This window comes from Rhopalosiphum padi, chromosome 1 (assembly GCF_020882245.1).
Source record: "Rhopalosiphum padi isolate XX-2018 chromosome 1, ASM2088224v1, whole genome shotgun sequence".
NCBI lineage: Eukaryota > Metazoa > Arthropoda > Insecta > Hemiptera > Aphididae > Rhopalosiphum > Rhopalosiphum padi.
The window spans coordinates 60,997,891-61,021,413 of NC_083597.1; the positions used below are offsets into that span (position 1 = coordinate 60,997,891).

Sequence of the window (23,523 nt, forward strand, 5' to 3'; positions counted from 1 at the left end):
ATATATTATTATATAATATACGTATATTGCTCCGTTGGAAATTGATGGCGAAACACCAAGCGGCGACGCGAGTATAATAATACGAGTCGTGTACACCACGCGTTTGGAAATAGCTTTTTTCCCCTATTTTCCTCCCCTCGATGTATCGCACACGCGCATAACACACATTTAATGACATAATACGGCGTGAGTAGTATACATACTTGTAGATGATGTTCACCGTGTGGTGTGCACGCGCAGTGCAGGTTACTGCAGCATTGCAGTGGTTTTCTAATAACAAATGGACCTCAGAGTTTTTCCATTTTCTCATTTGAACAACACAAGAAAAGGGAGATCACTACGTCGTCGTGCGTATATTAAATTGTATACACTATAAGTATCGTAGTTGCATAATGTAAAAAATCGTGAAATGACGAACAACTAATCGTAGTTGTGGTTATTATAATATACTCGTATTATTATTATTATTATTATTAGATATTATTGTTGTGTCGAAAATATGTGATCTAAATATTTCGTATCATGTTCGGTTAGGTTGCACCTTACATGCATTATTTCATGTCAGGTTTAATAGATATTGACGTGAATCGACATTATTGATGTATTTACTGTCGTCATAATTTATGGGTTTTGCAATGTTATTTTAATTATATGTGTGTATCATTTTTTACCTAGGGCGAATACCATTTGCTAAACGGCCTACGGGATGACATGATTAATATTATCATAATATTAAAGTGTGAATTCGTCTTTTTTCAGTTATTACCTAATCAATTTTAATAATGGGTATAATTATTAGTTTAGTAATAGTTTTTCCTACAATTCAAACATAATATTATATTTTATCTCATCACATTTGTAATAAGTAATTTAGCTCAAAATATCGTGAAATGTATTTCATAACAGTGAATGTATTTTGTTTAACTTCTATTTTTAGCATTTTTAACACCAATAATAATTAAATTGTAAATCTATTGGGAATTCCCTCCATTCCAAATCAAAGTTCAACGTACGATGCTTGTGTGTTAGAAAATCATTTTATAAATTGGTAATGTTATATTTTATGTTGGAAGCTGATTAACAGCAGACTGTTAAAACAACTTATGGTATATAATATTATATGACCAAAGTAAAAAATTGGGAATCTTATAAAATGTCTAGGCTATGTATAATAACTGTATAGAATAACTAACGAAAACAAATTATGCACATTTTATAAAAATAATCACATATGCTTCGAGTAATGTAAAATATAAAGTTAAATTTCAAGTTTTATTTAAAGATACCTACAGTTGACTAAAGAAAAAAGTTTTTTAAAGTAATGATTTTATACTTTATTGGAGATAATCTAATTTGATGTATTATATATTTTATTACTGTTTTTTTCTGTAGGAACTTGTTTTGAAATTAGGTTTAAACTAATAATTCTCCTACATGATACGTCATTTATGTTTAAAATTTTAAATGGAAGTGTTATTTATTCGGTAATCCTATGGAATATATTTCCAATTTTTACACCAAATCCAAGACTATCTTTTACAAGTTGTTCCTTTCACAGATATATAGTGTAAATGGGTCTATAAGTCGTAAACATCGGATTTTATTTGGTTTGTTTGGGGCCTTAATAATTTTTAATTCATTCATGAATCTAAATGTTGGTGTTTATGTTTGAATTTTGAATAATTAATTGATGAAATAATCAATTATTATTATAATATACAAAAACTCTTATAGGTAAACATATATTACTATTATTTATTGCTATACAAGTTACTGTCATGCCATTTCTTTATTTTTTAAATTTAATATATATCACTTATTTTTATAAATTAGGAATATAAGATAGAGATATAAGATAATCTAAAATTAAAAATTTAACTTTAATAAAATTGTAGTTACAATCGTTTTTTTTTAATATTCGCACAACTCAACAACATTATTTATATGTATAAATACTTATAATATTTGATTATTTAAGGTCGTATTACCTATGAGCCACGATAAATAGGCTATTATATAAATTGAACAATAAATATAGAAAATACTTAAATAATTATCTTAAATTAATCATTTATAGGCATACAGCACAAAAATGCCTGGGAAATTTATTCGTATAATATCCGAATTTTCAATATTTCTCGTAAAATATTACATATTATAGTGTACACGAATAATTATGGAGCTGATGTGGTCACACGAATAAACGGGATGATTATAATAATGCACATGGAGACTTCAATACACCCACGATAATTTGAAAAATATGCTTATTTTACCATCACATCCTCCCCGCCCACCTGATTTTAATATTATATTTTACCTTCATACCGAGTCTGTGTTTTTTCTTCTATTTCAAAAATTCGTTATTTATATTTACTTTTACTGCCCGAACAATATAATATTATACAAGGGGAACACGGACAAAACAGCATACATATATATAAGAGCTATAAATTCAATGCAAAGACCCTTGTTTGTGTCTGTTTACTTTTAACGGCGACGCCGCGCGAGCTGCTCGTATTATACGAACAACTCAATTATATCGTATTTTGTACCTTTTTATTTTTTCTTTTCGGTGTGACAATTTGTATTATATACGTATTTTTTTCTTACCCCTATCGGCAGCGTTTGCGTTGCTGGCGTAAAATAAACCGACTTTTACGTAAAGCTCAGGTAATGTCCCCTTTTTTAGTTTTTGTACAATATTATATATATACGTGGTAATACACGTATTGACCTTAGCGAGGCGTAAAAAGAAATCCTATTCCACATCGTTTCCACCCCTCTTATCGCAGACCGTGACTAATGTGAAACGATCGTGATGGACGTATGCTGCGCTCTCCCCATGAAGATTGTGGCAACGATAACAACGGTATATAGGTACACATTCTATTGAGATTAGTGGCGAGCATATGACTACGTGGTGGGATAGCCTGGATCAGTCGTCAGCAAGGTCAAATTACCAACGACCGCCCCAAACCTTGTGTTTTTGTACGCTGCCGGATAAAAAAGATCCCTTAAACGAAAAAATGTCTGTAATTCTTATTTATTTATTTTTTTTTTATGAAAGATTACTTTTCAAGTCTCGTCTATCAACGAAATAACTGCGTTTGTAAGTAATTTCATTTATTGACCGAGAAACATTCTTTCGTACAAAAAAATTCTTTGTCTTAGAAACATTCTTATCTATATACGACATACGTATATATAGCATATACTATAAAGGATGTGCTGTGGCATTTTCCTATTTTTTCCACATCGTAGATACAACACTACGTGTATTATCCACTCGGTATACAAAATATTGGAACTCGATGTATCAAAATCTTATAGATAACAATAACATGCATATACTTATTATCACGTAAAAGTATATTCATTTTGCTATGGACGAGCTGTAGAATGAGAGAAGATGATGTTGTTATTATTTGCCTAAAATCGATGGAAAATCTGTACCCTCGAGCACTTTGGTTGTTCATTAAAATGTGCTTTCGATTATGCGCCAACAACATGATGCTATGTAGGGTGGTATTTCTAGCGAAGAGTTTAAATTGCTTTTGTGTATATACATATATATCCTACACCTCCCTTCAAACGAGTTAATCGCGTATCCCTACTCAGTACTCTCCAATCGTTTAACAGTCCCAATTTAAAAGCCCCCAGGGTAACGGTAGTATATATACAATAAACATATACCCACTATGCATGGTGCCTCATCTATAATATAACCTTTACGCCGAATATGTGTTTGGAGAAAATGGTTTTAATGCCAAAAACACGTAAGATAAACTAAAATTGTATGGAAATGTGTTACGGTCATAAACGGATATGCTTTTAGTAAAACACATGTTGACCATGTACATACCCAGCTATATTGAGTGCCTATATAATATATACATATCATAACGGTTTGACTACAACAAAATGCATTAGCGAGCTAGTAAGATGACTTGTCTTTGCATATATATATAACGTGCTCGGCGGTCAATTCACTGTATAATGACAGGTAAACATCTGGTACGTGATCGACTAGATCTATGACCATATCAAGGGTTAATAGTGTTAATACATACATATTTTCATGACGTAACGTATACACACATGGATTTATTATAATACGTTATATAGGCATATAAATTATACATAATAATATATTATATATAAATACTTAATACTTATGTTTTTTTATGGAAAGGCTCTTTAGACTTTTGACCACCCGGTGCGAGCATACATCACAATATTATACAGACGTGTAATACCTGTCCGATGTAATAATGTAATAGTTTTATTTCTACAACGTAGTACAGATATAACAGAGTTATCCGCGAGAGATTGTAAATCTAAAAATTTCAACTTATGGCGAGCTCACTAGATAATATTAAAAAAATTACTAGTTCATATTTTTTTTTAAAATTTTTATTACTAATAATAATAGTCTAAAAAATTCATATAGTATTATTATTATATACTAATATTATGTACTATTAAATTAAATTAAATATATTTTAAATCTCAAAATATTCTTTAATCCTAGGATATTGCACCTGATTCTGATTTACGATAAAAAAGGTAGTCTATATTAGTTGGTTATATAGTTCGAATATAATGTAATAACGCATATTATGTTTTCCAGAGAAATGTGTTGCACGTAGTAGGTATATGTATTTATATTATATTGTTTTATATTATGTAGGAAAATCGTTTCAATCGATTTAAAAATACAATCGCCACAGGGCTAACGCACTCAAACGCGCAACAATATTGACGGTTTCCGGTCTCTGCACAGTAATCTATTTTATTTTTCATAAGCAGACGGTGTTTAGAACATTCCGAATGACAAATTATCCGACGAGATAAAGAAAGGAAGTAGGAAATAGGCGTAAAAAAAAGAATTATAATTGGTTAAACTTTTTTTGCACCCTCGTCGCAGGAGATTCTTCTTCGCCAAAACGAATCGCATGTTCACGTGAATGTTTTATATATTTATAAGAGATAGAGCGAAGACGTAGTTTAATGGTCCTTTGTTCGTTTGGGGTGGGAAGGAGGAGGAGCAGGAAGAGACCGAGATGTGACTGTTAATGTCGGGCGTCATTGATCATTTGCGACCGACTCCTCCTATACATATACATATATCTATTCGGATTATCATATATTTCCCATTCATCACTGTAGTGCGACGGACGTCGACGACGGAGGACCACTATCACGTCACCGCGGGCAAAATTTTTTTCCTGTTCTACCCTCCTCACATCATTACCCTGTCTAACTGTAGTGTTCTGGAAATACGGAGGCTTCTATACCAGTGCTATGTAATATTATAGGTACATCATTCACGACTATTACCTCGAATTCTAATACCATTCGGTAGTATGCCGAATTCCTGAAGTACTCGGGGTTATTGTAACGTGTTCACACAATATAAATTTTGACATATAACAAATTATATAATATAATATACATACTATACGAATCGATCCATCGTAGTAGATTATAATTAATAATATTATATGTAATATATATGTATATAATAAACTAATCGGTAATTAAATGTGTTTCAGGGCCTCCCGGCAAACGGGGCAAGCGAGGGAAAAAAGGCGACACCGGCGATCCAGGGCCAGCGGTGAGTGATAATTAAATACTTCAACCGAAACGACCCAAACAACGGACATATTTCAATAAAATATCATATCAATATATCATATTATATTATTATTACATTGAAACTGAGAACCCAAACCGGGTTACGTTTCGAACGGAGGAAATTGATTATAACGGCCTCATGACCGCAACAGCGATTTCGGGTTGCAGTACATGACGTATAATATATTTAGTATTTAATATTATTTAGGGATCCTTGGTCCGGAACAGTCGGTGCGCGCGTTGTCGTAAAAATAGTGCGACACCACTGCCGCCACCATTGAGTGGCACCGTGCCATTGATGGGATTTTAAGCCGCCGAGTTAATGGCTTAAACACATTTTAAACAATGCAATAATGTTTAATTTTAATCACCCACAAACCAAATTATCTCATGATTTTTTTTTGTTGTCTACAAAATTTTAAACCGCGATAGTTAATGTGTTGAACATAATTATTGTAATTATCATGAGAGAAGAGGTTGTGTAAACATTATGTACCTGCATACAGCGTAATATCATATTATATGAGTCAGCACAAACCACTATACCTATACTTCATATTCACAATGCGTGTTATTGTAATGTGTATATATATTTATTATATTGAAACGAGTACGTTTGATTGGCCTTATCGAGTAAAAAGCAGTTACTAAGGAAGATTACTATTTCGGTCCATTATAATGTATAAAATATAACACTCGACTGCTTTAGGCGGGTTTTTTTCAACTTCTTCGATTAAATAAAGTCGATATTCTGTATAATTGTTCTACGTGTAGTTGTTGAGAATACGAAAGATCACATCAATTATTAAACAATGTGATTATTATATACATACTTACATTGTACGTGCATTTTATAAAAGTTTTCCGTACAATACGGTGATTCTTAAAAAGAATAAGCAATTTTAAATGTTATTTTGCATAATTTTTTTAAATGTTAAGTGTATAAATGCCAAGAAAAATAATATACCAATTACTGTAACATTTTTTTTTCTTATTGAGTCATTGTACTCAACGGCATTGCGTTTAATTCATGCAATGTATCTACTATTCTCACTATTTCTCACTAATGATTAAAATAATAACTGCGATTTTATCACTAAATAAATAACTGTATTAATATTTTTAATAACAAGTACCTACATTTTAAATTAAAAAAATTATAATTGAGAAGGTTTTTGGAATTCCTTTATTATATATATAATTTTTATTGGTCGTCGTGAATATACTTGTCAACATAAACGTCAAGCTAAATCAGCATTAATACGAGTAGTTGTTTAATATAGTGTTATTATTTTCAAATTGCATCCTGTTCTGACACGAGCTTCAAAAATTATTCTTGAAACATGTAAATTAATTTAATTTTCTCTAACTATAAACTCTGGTAAATAAACTATTTATAATTACATTATAATTTATGATAATATGATATTGTTAACAAATGTTTGTGACACCGAGCTTGAATGCTTGATAGTGACGAAAATTAGACTACGCTGTTTGCTTGCAATGTCTTATTTCGATGAATAATGCGTAAAAATAAACCTTTGTTAAAACATACACTTTGAGTTCTAAACATCTACTAAATAGCTTTTTTTATTTCTTATTTACATAATTTCTATAATAATTGTATTTTTGTGACCTTGAGCCTGGTAATAAGACATATTAAGATCAAGTAGAAAATACTCAAAATAGCTATGAAAATATAGAAAGAAAAAGAATTATCAGAATCTTACCGACAAGTGCATAGGTACCTAATTATTATTGTTATATAAATAGGTATATACCAGGGGTTTCTATAATAATAATAATAATGATATTTAATTAAGATTTAAAAGAATTTCTGTATACCGAAATTGATGTCTGCTGTTAAAAACAATTTCCACTGTTGTAATAATAAAATAATTTTTATTATTATCGTTGTTGTCGTTGGTGTTGTTGTTTACAACTTATTTTACTATGTAAAAAGCAACATCGAAATATATGTTTACAGGGCCCGGCAGGTCCGCCTGGGAAAAATGGTTTTCCGGTATTTATTTACATCAAATTATTATAATTCAAATATTTTTTATATATTATTATTATTAATTTTATTTTATCATAATATAATATTATACATCATCATATTGCATATATTATTATACACTTATTAATATTATTTGTTTTGGCACACATAATTTACAATCACGCTCGAACAACAATCATGCTTGTCAACATGACTATTTTTTTCTTTCATTTTTTTTTTGGCCCAAAAATCACAAAAACATAAACATGTATACACACTCAGCACGCACGCACGCATCGACCCCCAACAAAACCACACACGTAAACAGCTTTTAGCTTTTATTTTATTTTCATATTTTGACATGATTTTTTGGCAATGTCTATTTTTTCTTAGATATTCCATTTATTTTTTTCGACTCCTGCACTCGGCAAACCCGATCGCCATTATACACCAATTTTGACGTACTATATATATTATAATAATATAATACCATTAACATAATTCTTATACGTCAACGTCATCACAAAATTGAAAATATTATGTATAGAGCGAAGCCTTGTATGAATTTCCGTTTTTCGATATGAGTTAGTTATAAAATATTATGTAATAACATAATATTACAATAATATACGAAAATCAAGATTTGCGATAGCCTTTTCTATAACATTATTACTATGTTTTTATTTGTCAAGTATAGTCACGTTTGATGCCTATAGTGGGGCGTGAAAAACTATTTAAAATTCCAATTTATCTACCCCGTGCCGCTATAATAATATACGAGTATTTTACCAATTTAATCATCGACAGATTGATTTTGTAATAATAATAAATGGTAGGTTTACTAGGTTTTTTAATTTTTTTTTTTTTTTTGTTATGTTTTATGATTTTCCGTATTATAGGGCCCGAAAGGAATGAGAGGGACCAGAGGCTCGATGGTAAGAAAACCTCCCCCAAACGAGAGTTTATCCTATTAATGATTTTGCGCTATATGTCTAACAATATTAATATTGTAATACGCTCTGCTAACAAATTAATGATATTCAATTAATACTACTCACATTACTCACATATTAACTCACATCTTAAATTGGTGTCGGTCAACTGTTTTAACAAATATATCAACAGTTTATACAATTGTTAATCGTCACACATCAGCTTTTAAATGGGTTTGATATAGGATATATTAATTAAATTTAAGACAAGTGAATATTTTAATTTTTAATACAATTTTAAAGTAGTTATTATAAATGATCCATTATTCCTAATTATTGGTTATTGCGTAGTTATACAAAATAATTCTTATACAAAATTGATTACTTACCAAGCTGGGAATAAGATCCAAGAGACTGAGATAAAAAACAAAATTTGTACCATATTGAAGTATAACTTTGATTTTGTTATACATTTTTTATCGCTTATGCAAAAAAAGTTTCAAATGTTTTAATTTTTAATTTTTCAATTACAAAGTATGTGGTTTCGTACTAATGAAGGTATGTGGTGGTCATGAAGAAAATTACAGAAATATGTTTTCAATCTCTAACCACGACCGCGACAGCGGTAGAAAATAATACACTATGAAATATTTCGAAAAGAAGAATTTCCGGTTTCGATTAAATGTTCATTCATTCCGTAGGTAATAATGTAATATGTTTACTGCTTTGAACTGCTCAGGAAAAAAAAATTAGAAATCTATAAAGTGTAACCGTAACCCAAAACACTGTTCAAATATATACACATTTTACTAATTAATTTTGTTGTGGACTTTAATAATTATTTCTGTGTTATTTAAATATTGACAGTGTTCAATCGTGTTGTATAAATATTGCTTTCGATTAAATCCACTAGTTCAATACGTTACGATAATGGTGCGTAATTGAGTTTAATTTCTTTTTCGTCCCTCGCACGAAATTCATGTTTCTTATTTGTTTTTTTAATTCGTTTCTCGTAAATATCATCTAAAAATCAACCTTGTAGTGATTGTTGTGCAATCCATCATGCCTTCGATTATTGTTATTTCCGAATAAAAACCGTGCGAGCTATTACACATTCGTGTATTATAATATAATAATATTAATAATTATATATTATAAAATATTTTTTTTATGTATATTATATATCTATACGTATTATTTATACGTATATTGCGTCACTTGCGAGCCTATAATATTATATAGACGCATATTAACATCACTTATAACAATCCGTTCGTGTTCGGACGTCGCGTGTCACGACTATTATAATTTAATTGTTATGTATCGTTGGTCGAGTCGAGCGAAAACTTCCAGACTGATCCATATAATAATATTATGTATAGATAGTTGTAAAACCCTCTCGACCCGAACAGTTTACCGACAATCCAATTACACACGGGGACGATACAAAATACCAAAAAAAAAAAAAAAAAATGCGAGCCGAACAGATTTGTACAAGACTTGCATTGTTACATTCCTTCATATACCTTCCATCTTCTTCTTATACTTGGTTATTCAACCATGTTTGATGGTAATAATATCAGAGTATGCAGTGGTAAAAGTTATAAATATTATCTACAGTTGATACTAAAATACTAATTTCTACGATAAAAAAATTAAAAATATACTTGGTTGTCCTGTTAGGAGTTTTTTTATTTTATTAAAGAAAAATTAACACAAATTATTGCACTTTTATAAAGACAAAAATACAAATTAAATATAAAGACTATAAAATGTATTTAAAATTTAAAATCTTTATGATAGATGAAAAAATGTAGAATGACGATGTTAGTTAAAAGTGGGAGTTAGAGAAAGTGGGAACCAATAGACGAAAACAATTTTTTTAAATCGGTTTTAATGGAGGAAAGCGCAGGATCATTGATAAATAGATGTTGTTAGTCATGTTAGGCACTATTATAATTGAAGAGAGTAAAAGAGGGGCTCCAATTTTAAAGAGATAATAAATTATGGCCGGTATAATATGCAATGTGAAGTAAATCATAATTATAAATAAATTTGAAATGTTGGGAAATGTTTTTCTAAAAACAGAAACGTAGGATTTCACAAAGTTATCCCATTCTTGCTTCAAAATGTATGCTCAAATTCGTGTAAGTTCATGCCTCTTCTCCCCTAAACTTATATTTTAGGATATACCACTGCACCAATATAAGAACCCATCTTGTTCGTTTTTTCATTCAATCATTTTTCATACATCGCTTCCAATGAGGGTGGTCATAAACCGTCTTTACACTATACGTAGTCTGTTGGATATCTGTTCATTCTATTGAATGGTCACGGAAATGATCATTTAAGGGTAGGGAGGACGAGGGCATGGTTATCGCGTACCCGCGGTGTCGAACCAAGAGGGATAACAATATACTTTACGATTTGACCACGGGGGATGTAATGAATATGTATAACCGGAGGATTTAAGCAATTTTTCCAAGTAAATCACAACGGCATATATTTTTCACATTAACACCACAGCTGCATCAACATTAAAACATTATATTTATATACACACCATACTTTGTGCGTATAATGCGCGTTTTCGTTATGCACACAGTAGTGGCATGCAGGCCACAGATAGTATATAGAATACAATGCAGGCAATAACAGTACAATTATATTATGTATATAGGTAAAATATATGACCACGACGTCTCGCGGCGTATTTACGACGAGCTACATTTTAAATTATTATTAACGTAGGTGAGCACATGGTACGGGTGCAACTGTGGTAGTTGAGTCGGTGTTTTTATTCTATTTTATTTTTTTATAATTAAAATTATTTTGTTTTTTTTTCTCCGACCGTAAATATATTTTATTCGACTGGCACGCGCGTCGTGCATGGGCGTAACAGCAATGAGCGATATGTACGCCACGCTATTGCAGTGCAGCAGCTCAGTACCTATATACCTATACAACAGATAGTGTAGAAGTGTAGACACTCGTGAATGAAATACGCGCGTATAAAAATAAAATATATTATTATACAGGGTAATTCTTAAGTCGTGAATCAAGTATCATCTTAGGAAATACAATGGATTTTTATATCTTATAAGAAAATACCGTTTTTTGGTTTACGGTGCATCGAAGAAGTATTTTCAGTTTTTGAAACTAAAAAAGATTTATTTTTAATTTATAAATTCCATAAATTTTTTAAGATTATGCTTGATTTTTGATAAAAGAATCGCCCTGTATATCTCACGATCGTCTAACTATAATAATATTGTACAGCGGCTCGTGCGTGGGTCTCTCGCACGCGGCAATGAGATAACGACATTTTCATACACGACGTACCATCTTGTTCAATATAATATAAGTATATAACTAGAAATACGCACCTCCCCACGCGTATAATGTAGATCGTTGGCCGTTGCAGTTCTATATAAACGTGTTATGCATTTATATATTTATATATAAATGCGTGGTAAAAACCTAATAATATATAATATTTTGATCGCTATATAATGATAACACGATATACACACACACACACACAACCCTAGCTAACTCGTGCATGAGCTTAACGCCCGATTAACCGCATGCGAATCCGACTCTTAGGCCTTTAATATTTGTCATGCGCTCGACGTGTATAAACTCTAAGACGTATAACATTATTTTAACCAAGGCGTATGTCGTATATTATATAGTGTTTATTATATTATGATTATTGCATACGATAGCGCTGTGGCTTTGAATATACACTGCACCGCGAGTCGTACACATGCATGCATAATATTTTTTTACACGTATATTATATAAATACTTTATTATCATTATAACAATACATTATAATATTGTTTTGATACATTTTACCGTGGGACGAGTTTGATACATCGTCATATTTATAAATGTTATATAAGTACACACACATATTATTATTATTTTGAGAACAAAAATTAAAATGTATTGTAAATCGTATGTAACCCTTTTATTAACTGATGGTTTTTTGTTTGTTTATTGCTCGTTTTCACAGGGGCCCATAGGACTGGACGGACCGAAAGGCGACGTCGTAAGTAATTTATCATACATCAATTTATTTTGTTTATAATAATAACGATATCATACATACATAATGTGTAGAACAACCCGTTTTACCCATTTGCCGTTTTAACTACAGGTCTCAAGAGATATAAATATTATCGTGACGAGCTTCAAATTGCGGCTAGGTTAAAAATTACGTAATATTTCATATTATTATGTATGGTGGACAGTAGTAGACACTAGACAGGTATTACTGTATTAGATATAGATAGTCCTACGGTTATTAGTGTTTTAAATAGACTCATTGTCACGATGTCTACAACTCATATTATTATATACTATACTCGTATAGTATATTTTAACCCTGTTTATATGTTTATTTAAACATTTTGACGCGTTAAAAATTATTATAAATATAAAACGATATTTGGTTCGTCATCGTCACAGTTTTAGTATATTTTTCCGTGATATTCGTTTGGGCAAATGACCTGCATGTTTTTTACATTGAAATGGCCATGTAATTTTCGCAAATCGATAACGACGATAACATTATTACTTTGTTATATATTTTTCAAGTTATAATACTAAAGTATGGTTATATTATTATTTATTATAACATTTATAACGTAATAATACAAAACACCGTAAAATAAGCCATTTATTTTATATTATAATACGATACAACTATACGAGTTTAGTGTTGTTATTGACGCTCTTCAGTCCTGTCGGTGAGTTGGCAGTTTTTGCTTAGCAAATCCAAAACATCTCTGGACTATTATTGTCGTAAAATATCACGTCAGCCGCGTGTAACAAGTATTAAACTTGCATCTAATATTTATATACGATTTTAACTGTTAAATATTTTGGACACTATCGAATCGATTATGTGCCGCGGTTTCCGCGCCTGCGTTGCTAGACGTCACATTATTTAAATTCTCCATAATGTGAAATCGTTATTTTATTGTTATTATTATTATTTTTAATAATAAGCCAAATTAAATGTTTCATCCCCTCCGAGCTTTTGTAGTTTCTAATGAATATGAATCGATTTGGATATTATTTAATAATATACTAAATATAGTACCCGTTAAAATGTTCACGTTTCGCACGTAGCATCATGTACATTGTACACGTTTTTTTAATAATATATTTATAGGTCATAGGTACACTAACCCCGCGGGCTAGGAATAGAACCACTACCTCACCGCTGTTACCACCTATTCGTTCTATTCAGCGTCTATATAAATCGTATAATATATACCATGTGTTTCCGACTAATTTGCGGTCGGGTATGCATATATACACGATATAATGGTGACGTGAAAATGGAAGCTGTTAACGAGGGACTTTTTTTCTACCCCGTGTATACATATTATTATACAAGTGAAAGAATCTCCGGTGACTGTTGTAATGTATACCAGCTATTTCACGAAGGTAGCGGCAACGGCAGCACTTGCATCCGGCATACAACACTTAAGGATAACCATTTAAATATACCGTTTCGTTTTTAAACTAAACCGTGTTCGCACCCTCGTTTTTACGTCGTCTAGTGTACATTTTAGCACCTATATATAGTATATATACGATGTAATAATACACATATATATATGTAACAGGTGTGGTCGATCGACGAGTGCAGATATCGAAAGCGAGAATGAATTTATGATCTTTTTGGCACCGTAAGTAACGCGTGTTTCTTGTGTCACAGATAAGTCGATTTCGTATACATGACTCGTTAGAATATATTTTATATATATATATATATATATATATCGTGTATGTGTGTATTCAAACGCTTTATAGCATGCGCGTGTAAACGCGTTCGCATAAAAATGTTTTACTAGTTTTTTCCGTAAGGAAAGTTTGTACAGCGCATACAAAACAGCTATGCTTCCTCCCATCGCACTACACGCCACCCTATCGTTGTAGTATAGGTATATCTATATGTGCAGTTCTCTTCGATCCAAAGTTTTTAAGATTCCGTACGACTTCTGCGGTGGAACACGCGCATATTATACAGAATTGATTTCACTCGATATATAATTTATTATCGCCGTGAACCCTCGGGTGGGTACAACGCAAAACTATATTATAATAATGTATGCATGTTGGCAAGTACACCATACATGCTCATTTACAGAGTTCGTTCACTATACACATGTCATCATTAGGATAATAAATATACTCATTGAAGTAGTCCTATAATTTTATTTTTGAAATTTTTTTTTTTACCTCAAAATTTGGATTTTTTTTAAATTTTACTATTAAATTCATATAAGGACTTAAATTAAAAAATATAATATATTCGATGGCATTACTTGAAATTCCCACGAGTTGATTGATTTTTCACATAATATTGTTATTAGTTCCTAACTGTCGATAACTATTGATTTTTTTAATCCATGTTTGATGGGGTGTCGCTGATTTCCACTAAAAATGAACTTTTTGTATTCCGCCAGTTATTTTTTAATAACTATATTATGTGTATAAGTACACAACACTATATAGTTAAACAATGATTGTACTTGTTATTATATATTTATTTTTTTATAGATACAACTAAATGTTGGTAATTTATAACTTTCGAATAATTAGATTTAAATTAGTGATTCCATTTACAAAAATAATTAATTTCATAGGAATAATACGAATTTTTGAAAGACTAATTTTGTTGGTAGGTATATGTTTTGCCTTGATCTTTTTTTTTTAATAATGTATATAGTATATTTATAATATTATTTTACTTATAAAAAAATTTTAAAAAAATCGTGCGAAATGATTTAAATAGTTGTATAGGTGTAAAATTATTATTTACCTATATAGTGTGTACAGTCCATGTACAATGTACACACATTAAAATTACGAAAGAATGTAATGTTATTAAATCCATACGTATAAGGTTCCCAAAGTTTAAAATTCTGAATTTTATAACTGACGGAAAAGGTAATGACTTTTTTCTAATTTGTCGGAAAAAGAATAGTGAAATGTGGAAAATGGAAAATTTATTTTTATCGGAAACCAGTGACGTCCGTTTGACGTATATCATCATATCGATGCCATAATATTATTTGCAAGTGTAACTATTGAAATATGTTACGTCATAGAATTATATAACAATAATATAATATTTATTCGGCCATTTTGTTACACAAAAACCACATAATATGGCAAATGATTAGTATATTCTGCAAAATCTTCATTTAAAATTATACAGGTAATTGATGAGTGATATTATTTTCGATCTTAACACCATATGGATGGAAATATCGGTTTTCTTTAAGATTCTTAGATATAATGCTAGCAGAAGATAAAAAATTAAATTCCAAAAACCTCGTTTTCTGAATACTTCATTATGTTTAATGTTAATGGTAAAATTTGAGTAGAAACACCCTGTGTTTCTACGTCATTATGTCAATAAATGACAAGTCCTCGCGCGCACTTACAATACATATAGATATATAGATGTACATAACTTAATTGTATACGTATTATACTGCAGTTACGATATACACATTCTACTGTTATATATCAACTTTTGAAGGTAAATAAAAGAAAGTATTTTAAATGGAAATTAGTGTTCATTAGTTTTAAACTGTACTGATTTACAATACGTGTAGATGTGTAGGTTTCATGTCCAAATCGCGTCAATCGTTTTTATCGCGCGTGAAACCGCTTCGCCTATTTTACGTAGGTTTATATGAATATCGCTTGAAATAATAATAATAAAAAAGTTTAGGCGAGGACGACATATGCACACCTCGATGTTTTTATTATATACCGGGACGTCTGCCGCTATAATATAATTGTCGCGTTTCCGGCCTTCTTGTAAACGATAGCATGATAATAATATAGGAAATATATAATATCGACAATGGCGTGCGTTTTACTCGGCCGTAACACGGCTCATATTAAGTGTAATTTTCGTCTGCCTACACAATATTATATTCTTATTTATTATATAATAATATTCTGTTTTCATTTTGACGTAAAAAAAAAAAAATAAAAATTTTTTTTTTATAAAACGTACACGAGGATGTAGTCATCAAATAAAGAAGAACAACTAATTGACGAATATATATTAGTAGGTATGCACTATTATGTTATGTCGCAACACTAAACATGCCTATTGCCTATACTTATACGGGCTGAGCCATCTAAACCAGAAGTTGCAGCGAGTTATAGGATTATAACCGTTGATTTCGTACACGTTAAATTATGTTGTACATTAGCTTTTAGTGATCATTAGCTGAGAGTTCATATGATATAATATATGCTTAAGTTCTTCACTAATGTGTATAGTATACTGGGAATTGTAATATTGTAAGCGCGTGTGTCTTTATCGAACACAACATTAACACTGTAATATAGTAAATCATAAATATACGTGTTATTATTATATATCAAGTATTATAGTTCCTCATAACGTCATCTGTTTAAACTTTATTCGAGTGTTATAGATAAAAAAAATAGTGTACCACATAATATAACCCCTGTACGTATATTGCCACCGAATACTGTACGCCATTATATAATGTACAGTCGAAATCTGTATGCACTAATGCACTTAACTATGTTTATGTGTACACGTGTTGTCGAATTTTAAAATCAAGTTAAATTCTTCTATACATAGTATAATAATGATATAAATTATATATTGTTATTTGTTATTATATATAGGTATATGTATATCGATATAATACCATGAACATATGATAATTCTTGATTATACATATATTGTATATACCGTAAGAAATGTATAACCTTATTTTAATTATTAAACGATACAAATAAGAGATATTTTAAAATATATATATATGTTTGTTAAACAAAAATATTTTACAAATTCACACATTAACTTTAGCGTGAAGAGAATAATAATAAGTAGTAGTAATAATACGATGAATTCTAGTAATATGAAAATTTAAAAGTTTTCTCATTATCTTCTACGACCACCGTGGGTTCAGTTGGTCGGACTCAAAGTTTATAAGTCTGTTCTTTGTCTATAAACTGTAGAACTATGCGGTATTAGCCAGCACCAGGCTAAAGTATAAATCGTAAAATGTATTTTATTTTAAATATTATATTATTATTACATAATACGTATTTAATATTTATCCTGTTGATAATTAGTTGATTTAATCTCCGGAAAGTTATATTAAATTAATTACAAGCGCTTATACACACATGTGAGTTGTATCGTGTATATATTATGTATTAGGCTTATAAATAATGGCGATTTGTTTCCACTTTGTTTTTTTAAATTACGATTTGTTTATAATAAACAAGCAAATTATTATGGGATGAATTTATTATAATACGGTCTTTGTTCAGCCAACCAATTATATAATACCTATGTTCTTACATAAATATAATGTGTATAAGTGTGTAACTATGTATTACAGTAACCGTGACGATATTAATTATTTCACTACTACTTTGAAAAAAAAAACACGAACTTTAAAGTTGACTGTAATATAATAATATGATATGACGTATTAAATTAAAAATGAATTTTTATCATGTGAAACGAAAACAGCGGTCAGCTGTAGTAGAACAAAATACTATATATAACATTATTATACATAAATACATAATGGTATACCCACACCGAAACCATAACAAACACACTCGTAAACAAACTGCAGTTTACAACCCGCAATAATAATAGAACCTATATTATAGGTAGGTTACGTGTGTAATATACGTATTATAGTATTTACCGCGGAGATGTATCATTGTACGTCCGCTTTGCTTCGGAAAACTAATGCTTCCGTTCGTGTTGCGAATACATTATTATGTATTATTATTATTACCGGGATGTATCATTATTTTATATAACTATATGCGTTATTGTCGCCCCTTGTATTATACAGGATGATTATTTTATCATGAACCTCAGACCTTTCAGACCTTCTTTGGATATCTTGGGAAATATAAGGAATTTGCTGTATTTTATTGTGTATATTTTTCTAACTAGGTATATTATTTTATACGATTTTCTATGATTAAAACATTTAAATATTATAATTGTAAAATTATAAAAACTCCTCATATGCTTTTATTGATATTATCATTTTAAAGTGAGTTATAACCATATCTTATATAAAATATTACAACTTTATAATATCCATACCTCACTTTAAAATTATATTATCAATAAAAGCATATGAAATTTCTTATATAATATTCTTAATCTTTAAATAGGATAATAAGTAAATTTACTCTAATTTAAAAAGCTTACATTACAAATTGAATTCTACTGAACGAAAATTTTCCGTCTTGTATGTAAGACAAAGTGAACACATGCGGGTATAAAATGAGTAGGTTTTATGGATATATTTTAAGGGTCATTTGAAATAGTTGAGAAATTTAAGTGAATAAAAATTAGCTCTCTAACATTAATCTTCATTAATACATTCACTTTACATATTAGTCATATTAACATAGATACTTCATACATAATAAATTGCCAATATTCTAAATTGTCTTCTCCAGCAGCCTTATAATTTTTTGAAAATTCTGATTTAGTTGGTATAAATAATATCTGTATTGAAATTCAAACGATGAGTAGTTTCTGAGTAAATGTTAGTAAATACTTTATTAACACCAATACACCATTAGATTCATGATAATATAGTTGGTAGAGTAGGTCCGGGATGTTGGTGAATTGCCTCGTATAACTAAACTAGGTTTAAATAAAGTATGGTATGCTATTATATGATTTATAGTAGGAATTTAAAATCGTTTATATGAGCGGTGATCGTGGAAGAGTCCTTAAAATCTGGTCATGCGCACGTAAATGGTTTTCGGGCAGAGATGGACGTCTTTTGTTGTCGGAGTAAATCCAACGTGGCTGTATATTTGTAACATTTTAAAATATTCCGAAATTCATAATAATATGAACCATGTTTTATTTCAAATAGTGACCGTTTTTTTGATGTCCAAACATATATAATATTATATTATTACTGCACATCGCAGTCGTTGTTATATTTATGTTTATCCTGTCGCTTTCCTTGACTTTTTGATGACTCATCTTTGAGACTGTCTCAGCTCCGTACCTACAGTCTACATGCGAGACTGCAACTTTTTTTTAAACTACCCATCATAGACGTCATACATAATGACGCGCGGTTAAATAATATTATTAACTTTACACAATAATTCATAAACATTATCTTATAATGTATTATGTATGGTGTAATATCGGCTAGAATCTTTGAAAAGATTTTTTTGGTTGATTTCCTCGAATTCTACGAGTAGTTGGTAGTGGTGTAATGGGAGGTGGAAAAGAAGCGGGAAATGCAAAACATGTACGTACAGAACATCTGGCGCATATTATATTTAATAGTCTGTTCGGTATGAATAAATATTATTAAGCGAATCTTAATAATGCAACAGAGCATATTTTCCTACGCCACGTGCCGACTTCTTTTTTGGATACAATTTTTATTCAGCGACACGAGTGTAATAATTGATTCGAATATTTTTGTGCGATTTACAATATCGATGTAATGAACAGTTTTATTTTCAGGTTTCAGACTAAATATAATATATAAACATTACAAAAATTTCTTGTGTACATTATATTTATAAAAAATATAATAATTTATTCGTACCAAAGATCTCAATTACTATTATGTCATAAATAAAAATTACATATAAACTATATTACTTCTAGAGATTTTAACTAGTAAAATTTATGTGAAATTCGGTAATTAGGCAAAAACTTTTTGGTTTAATTGTTGTTTTAAACTTTTAAAATAATTTTGATATAATTTTTTAACAAACTTTTATTAAATGTACACTTATGTAAGAATGTTATTCTAGTTTTTTTATTAATCATCTTTAAATTTATTAATGGGAGGAAGCTACCCATATTGGCCATATAAATGCGTTGTCTGTGTCTTATAATTTATGGTATACCAAATTTCGTATATCAGAATGGATTATGTGGTTTTATATACTTAAATTCTTAAGTTACCTATATAATAATATATTTTTATTTGTGATATTTTACATACCTACTCCTATCTTGCTTGAAAATGAAAATATTGAAAAAACCAATGTCTACGCACATATAGGTAATGTTCATACATTTAACTTTTAAAAGAGACAGTTCACTCTTATATTAAATCTAACTACATGGTATCGATTCTGGTGAACGTACATTTATTATGCTGCACATTTGTAAGATGGAGGTAACATAATGTATAGGTACGGGTAACATTATTTTAAACAAATGTATAAATAGTATATATAGTAGGTGTGTTTGTAATTCATATAAACTAAATAGTAAATTAGTTTCCAAGTAAAAGTTACTGCGTCAGTAGATATATTTAAATTAAGGGGTCAAACTATTTTAATATCGGTTAAATTAACTAAGTAAGTCTGCCTAATCTAAATGTTTAACTATGTCTTGATATATAATTAAGTGATTGCAAGCGTAGGTACATCGAATCTATGTATAAATAAATATCATAAAATGTACTTATTTATAGAAAGAAATTTCAACACTTTCAACTTGAGTTTTGATTCCAAACGTTTATTAGTGCCGAACCTATTCCATTCAATTTATTTAACTGCATGAACGAGCTTATTAAGGAGAAAAATATAATCGCCTACGTCGCATTAAACATTTAAACGTCGAAATGTTTATTTGATTTATAAACGTTTTATTTTAATTATTATTGCAGTAATAAATTGTCAAGTACTCTACGTGTGAAAAGTCTGTGAATAATATCAATTTATTTCAATATTTATTATATTTATATCATATTACATAGAAGTATATATATATATATATATATATACTAAATGTCGTTTATATTGTCATTAATAATGATTTATACATTTTTAATATTATTTACGATTTTTATAATTAGTTATTACTAATAGTAATAATGTAATAATAATAATAATAATTTAACAATATTGTATACAAATCGATTTATACGTTCATTCGTTCGTTTCGATCGCTACGAGATGTTTATTTAATCATTACTGGTGGATAGTTACTGCGTGGGTCGCATGGCTCCTTTTTAGGAAATTAAAAACCCGTTTTTTTTTTTTTTGGTTTTTGTCACTGTAGAATTTTAATGATATGTAGGTACCTACACAAAATAACAATAATAATTATTATTATAATACGGACAGTAACGGAGGACAGATACATATTATTATAGTCTATTATTAAACGTTTTATATTATAAATTATAATAATTTATGTATACTTTAATTTTTGTATACTATGTGAATAAAACGTATATTTTTAATGCTGCCTAAATCTTATAATAATTATCATTCACTATAGCGTGTGTCGTCGTCGTGTATTACAACTTACAATACAATAATTTATGTATATCATTACCGGTAAAATTTTGTAGCCATTGTATGAATATTAAAATCATTATAAAATTGTTGAAAAAGAAAACTGAAAAATTATTAAATTTAATATATCATATTATTACGAGTTAGTCGCTGATTGAGGGTGGTAAAAAAATAAAACTTTATTGATTATACGTATTAAACTTAAATCACAATAATTGTACATTAGCAATTTTTTTACTTTAACCTAACCGTTATAAGTACCTAGATATGTGATATTAACTTTTTCGTTTCAGTTCATTACCATTACCCTGAATGTTTTCTTATTCATATTCATTATAAATTTAATAAATTTAAAAGTAAAATTTCAAGTAGGATTCTACTTTACCGTGTCATTTAGAGTTTAATATTGTCGAATTGTGGATATGATGTAACTAACATTGTGTTGTCTACATATTAGATATAATGACAGTCACACAAAACGGCAATGTAGTAGAGGGCATGGGTCAATTTTTTTTTTTTTTTTTATTTCGTATATTAATATATAATATACTAACCGTTGTTACCTAGGCCTCGAATTTTACCGTAGTCCATAGAAATTTCTTACAAAGTATAATATATCACATAAACATATATTTTAGTTTGGAGGTTTTAGAAATGGGGAGGGTTAATTTTAAACTGGGCGTTAAGCCGTACCCTATTTTTGCATATGTCGACAGAGTAAGAGATTCTAAAATAATAAACCTAACTTAACCGGATCCTTAAAATTTCACTGATTGCATAATAATTGTCCATAATCTACAAATAAAACGCTTATTATAACAATAACACTATATTCCACCCCTTCGCTTCTCGCTACCGGCCATCATTATACACTGCATTTAACACTATAATAGTAGTATAGTATAGACATATATGGCATATATTTATAGTTTACGCGAACATATCGTTCGATCATATCGTTGCGATAAAGCTGTCAAGTACGTTTATACGACCGTTAAACGGTCGTAAAAGTATGCCACCGCGGCTCGAGGGTACATATCTATATATTATAATATGTTTACATGCATATTTTATAATATCGTTCACGCAATATGTATAATATTATATATATATGATGTGCTTTTTTTTTGTTGTTTACTATATACCCCACTACAAAATAATTTCTATCGCCACCCTCAGTGACCATAATTTTTCCGCCGTTCTCTGCTCGTTTTTTTTACATTATTAGATATAATATTACAACGCTATATTATCATAGTATAATATGTATGTATACGCGTGGTAATTATTCATTTTACCACGGTTGTGGTTTGTGGCAAAACGGTTTTAAAGGGTATCGTAATTACGTTCACATATGTTGTTTGTATGTATGTATATTCGTGTTTTATTTTACCGCAAATCGTTTAACATCAAATATTTAATGTTTCGTGTGTTTACAGGGTCATCCGGGTGACAAAGGACAGAAAGGCGATTCCAGCGCACCAAACTTCGACATATATGCCGCGGTTAAGGTAAAACGAGAAACATAACATTGTTTTTTTCCCCCCGTTTCGACTATATTATGTTTTACTTATCACCGTTTTCCTCGATCCT

The 23,523-nt window shown here is 29.7% G+C and overlaps 1 protein-coding gene across 19 annotated transcripts in view; it reads left to right on the forward strand.

The window, feature by feature from the left end:
* Positions 1–23,523, forward strand: part of LOC132917793 (collagen alpha chain CG42342) — a 103,150-nt gene that overhangs the window by 45,991 nt on the left and 33,636 nt on the right. For 7 of the 19 annotated variants that reach the window (XM_060978692.1, XM_060978694.1, XM_060978696.1 and 4 more), the window contains exons 2-6: positions 5,559–5,620; positions 7,628–7,663; positions 8,539–8,574; positions 12,593–12,628; positions 23,370–23,441. In XM_060978692.1, coding sequence (XP_060834675.1) covers positions 5,559–5,620; positions 7,628–7,663; positions 8,539–8,574; positions 12,593–12,628; positions 23,370–23,441 — 242 coding nt within the window. The remainder of the gene's footprint in view (positions 1–5,558; positions 5,621–7,627; positions 7,664–8,538; positions 8,575–12,592; positions 12,629–23,369; positions 23,442–23,523) is intronic. The other 12 variants (XM_060978695.1, XM_060978697.1, XM_060978707.1 and 9 more) reach the window with 4 other exon arrangements.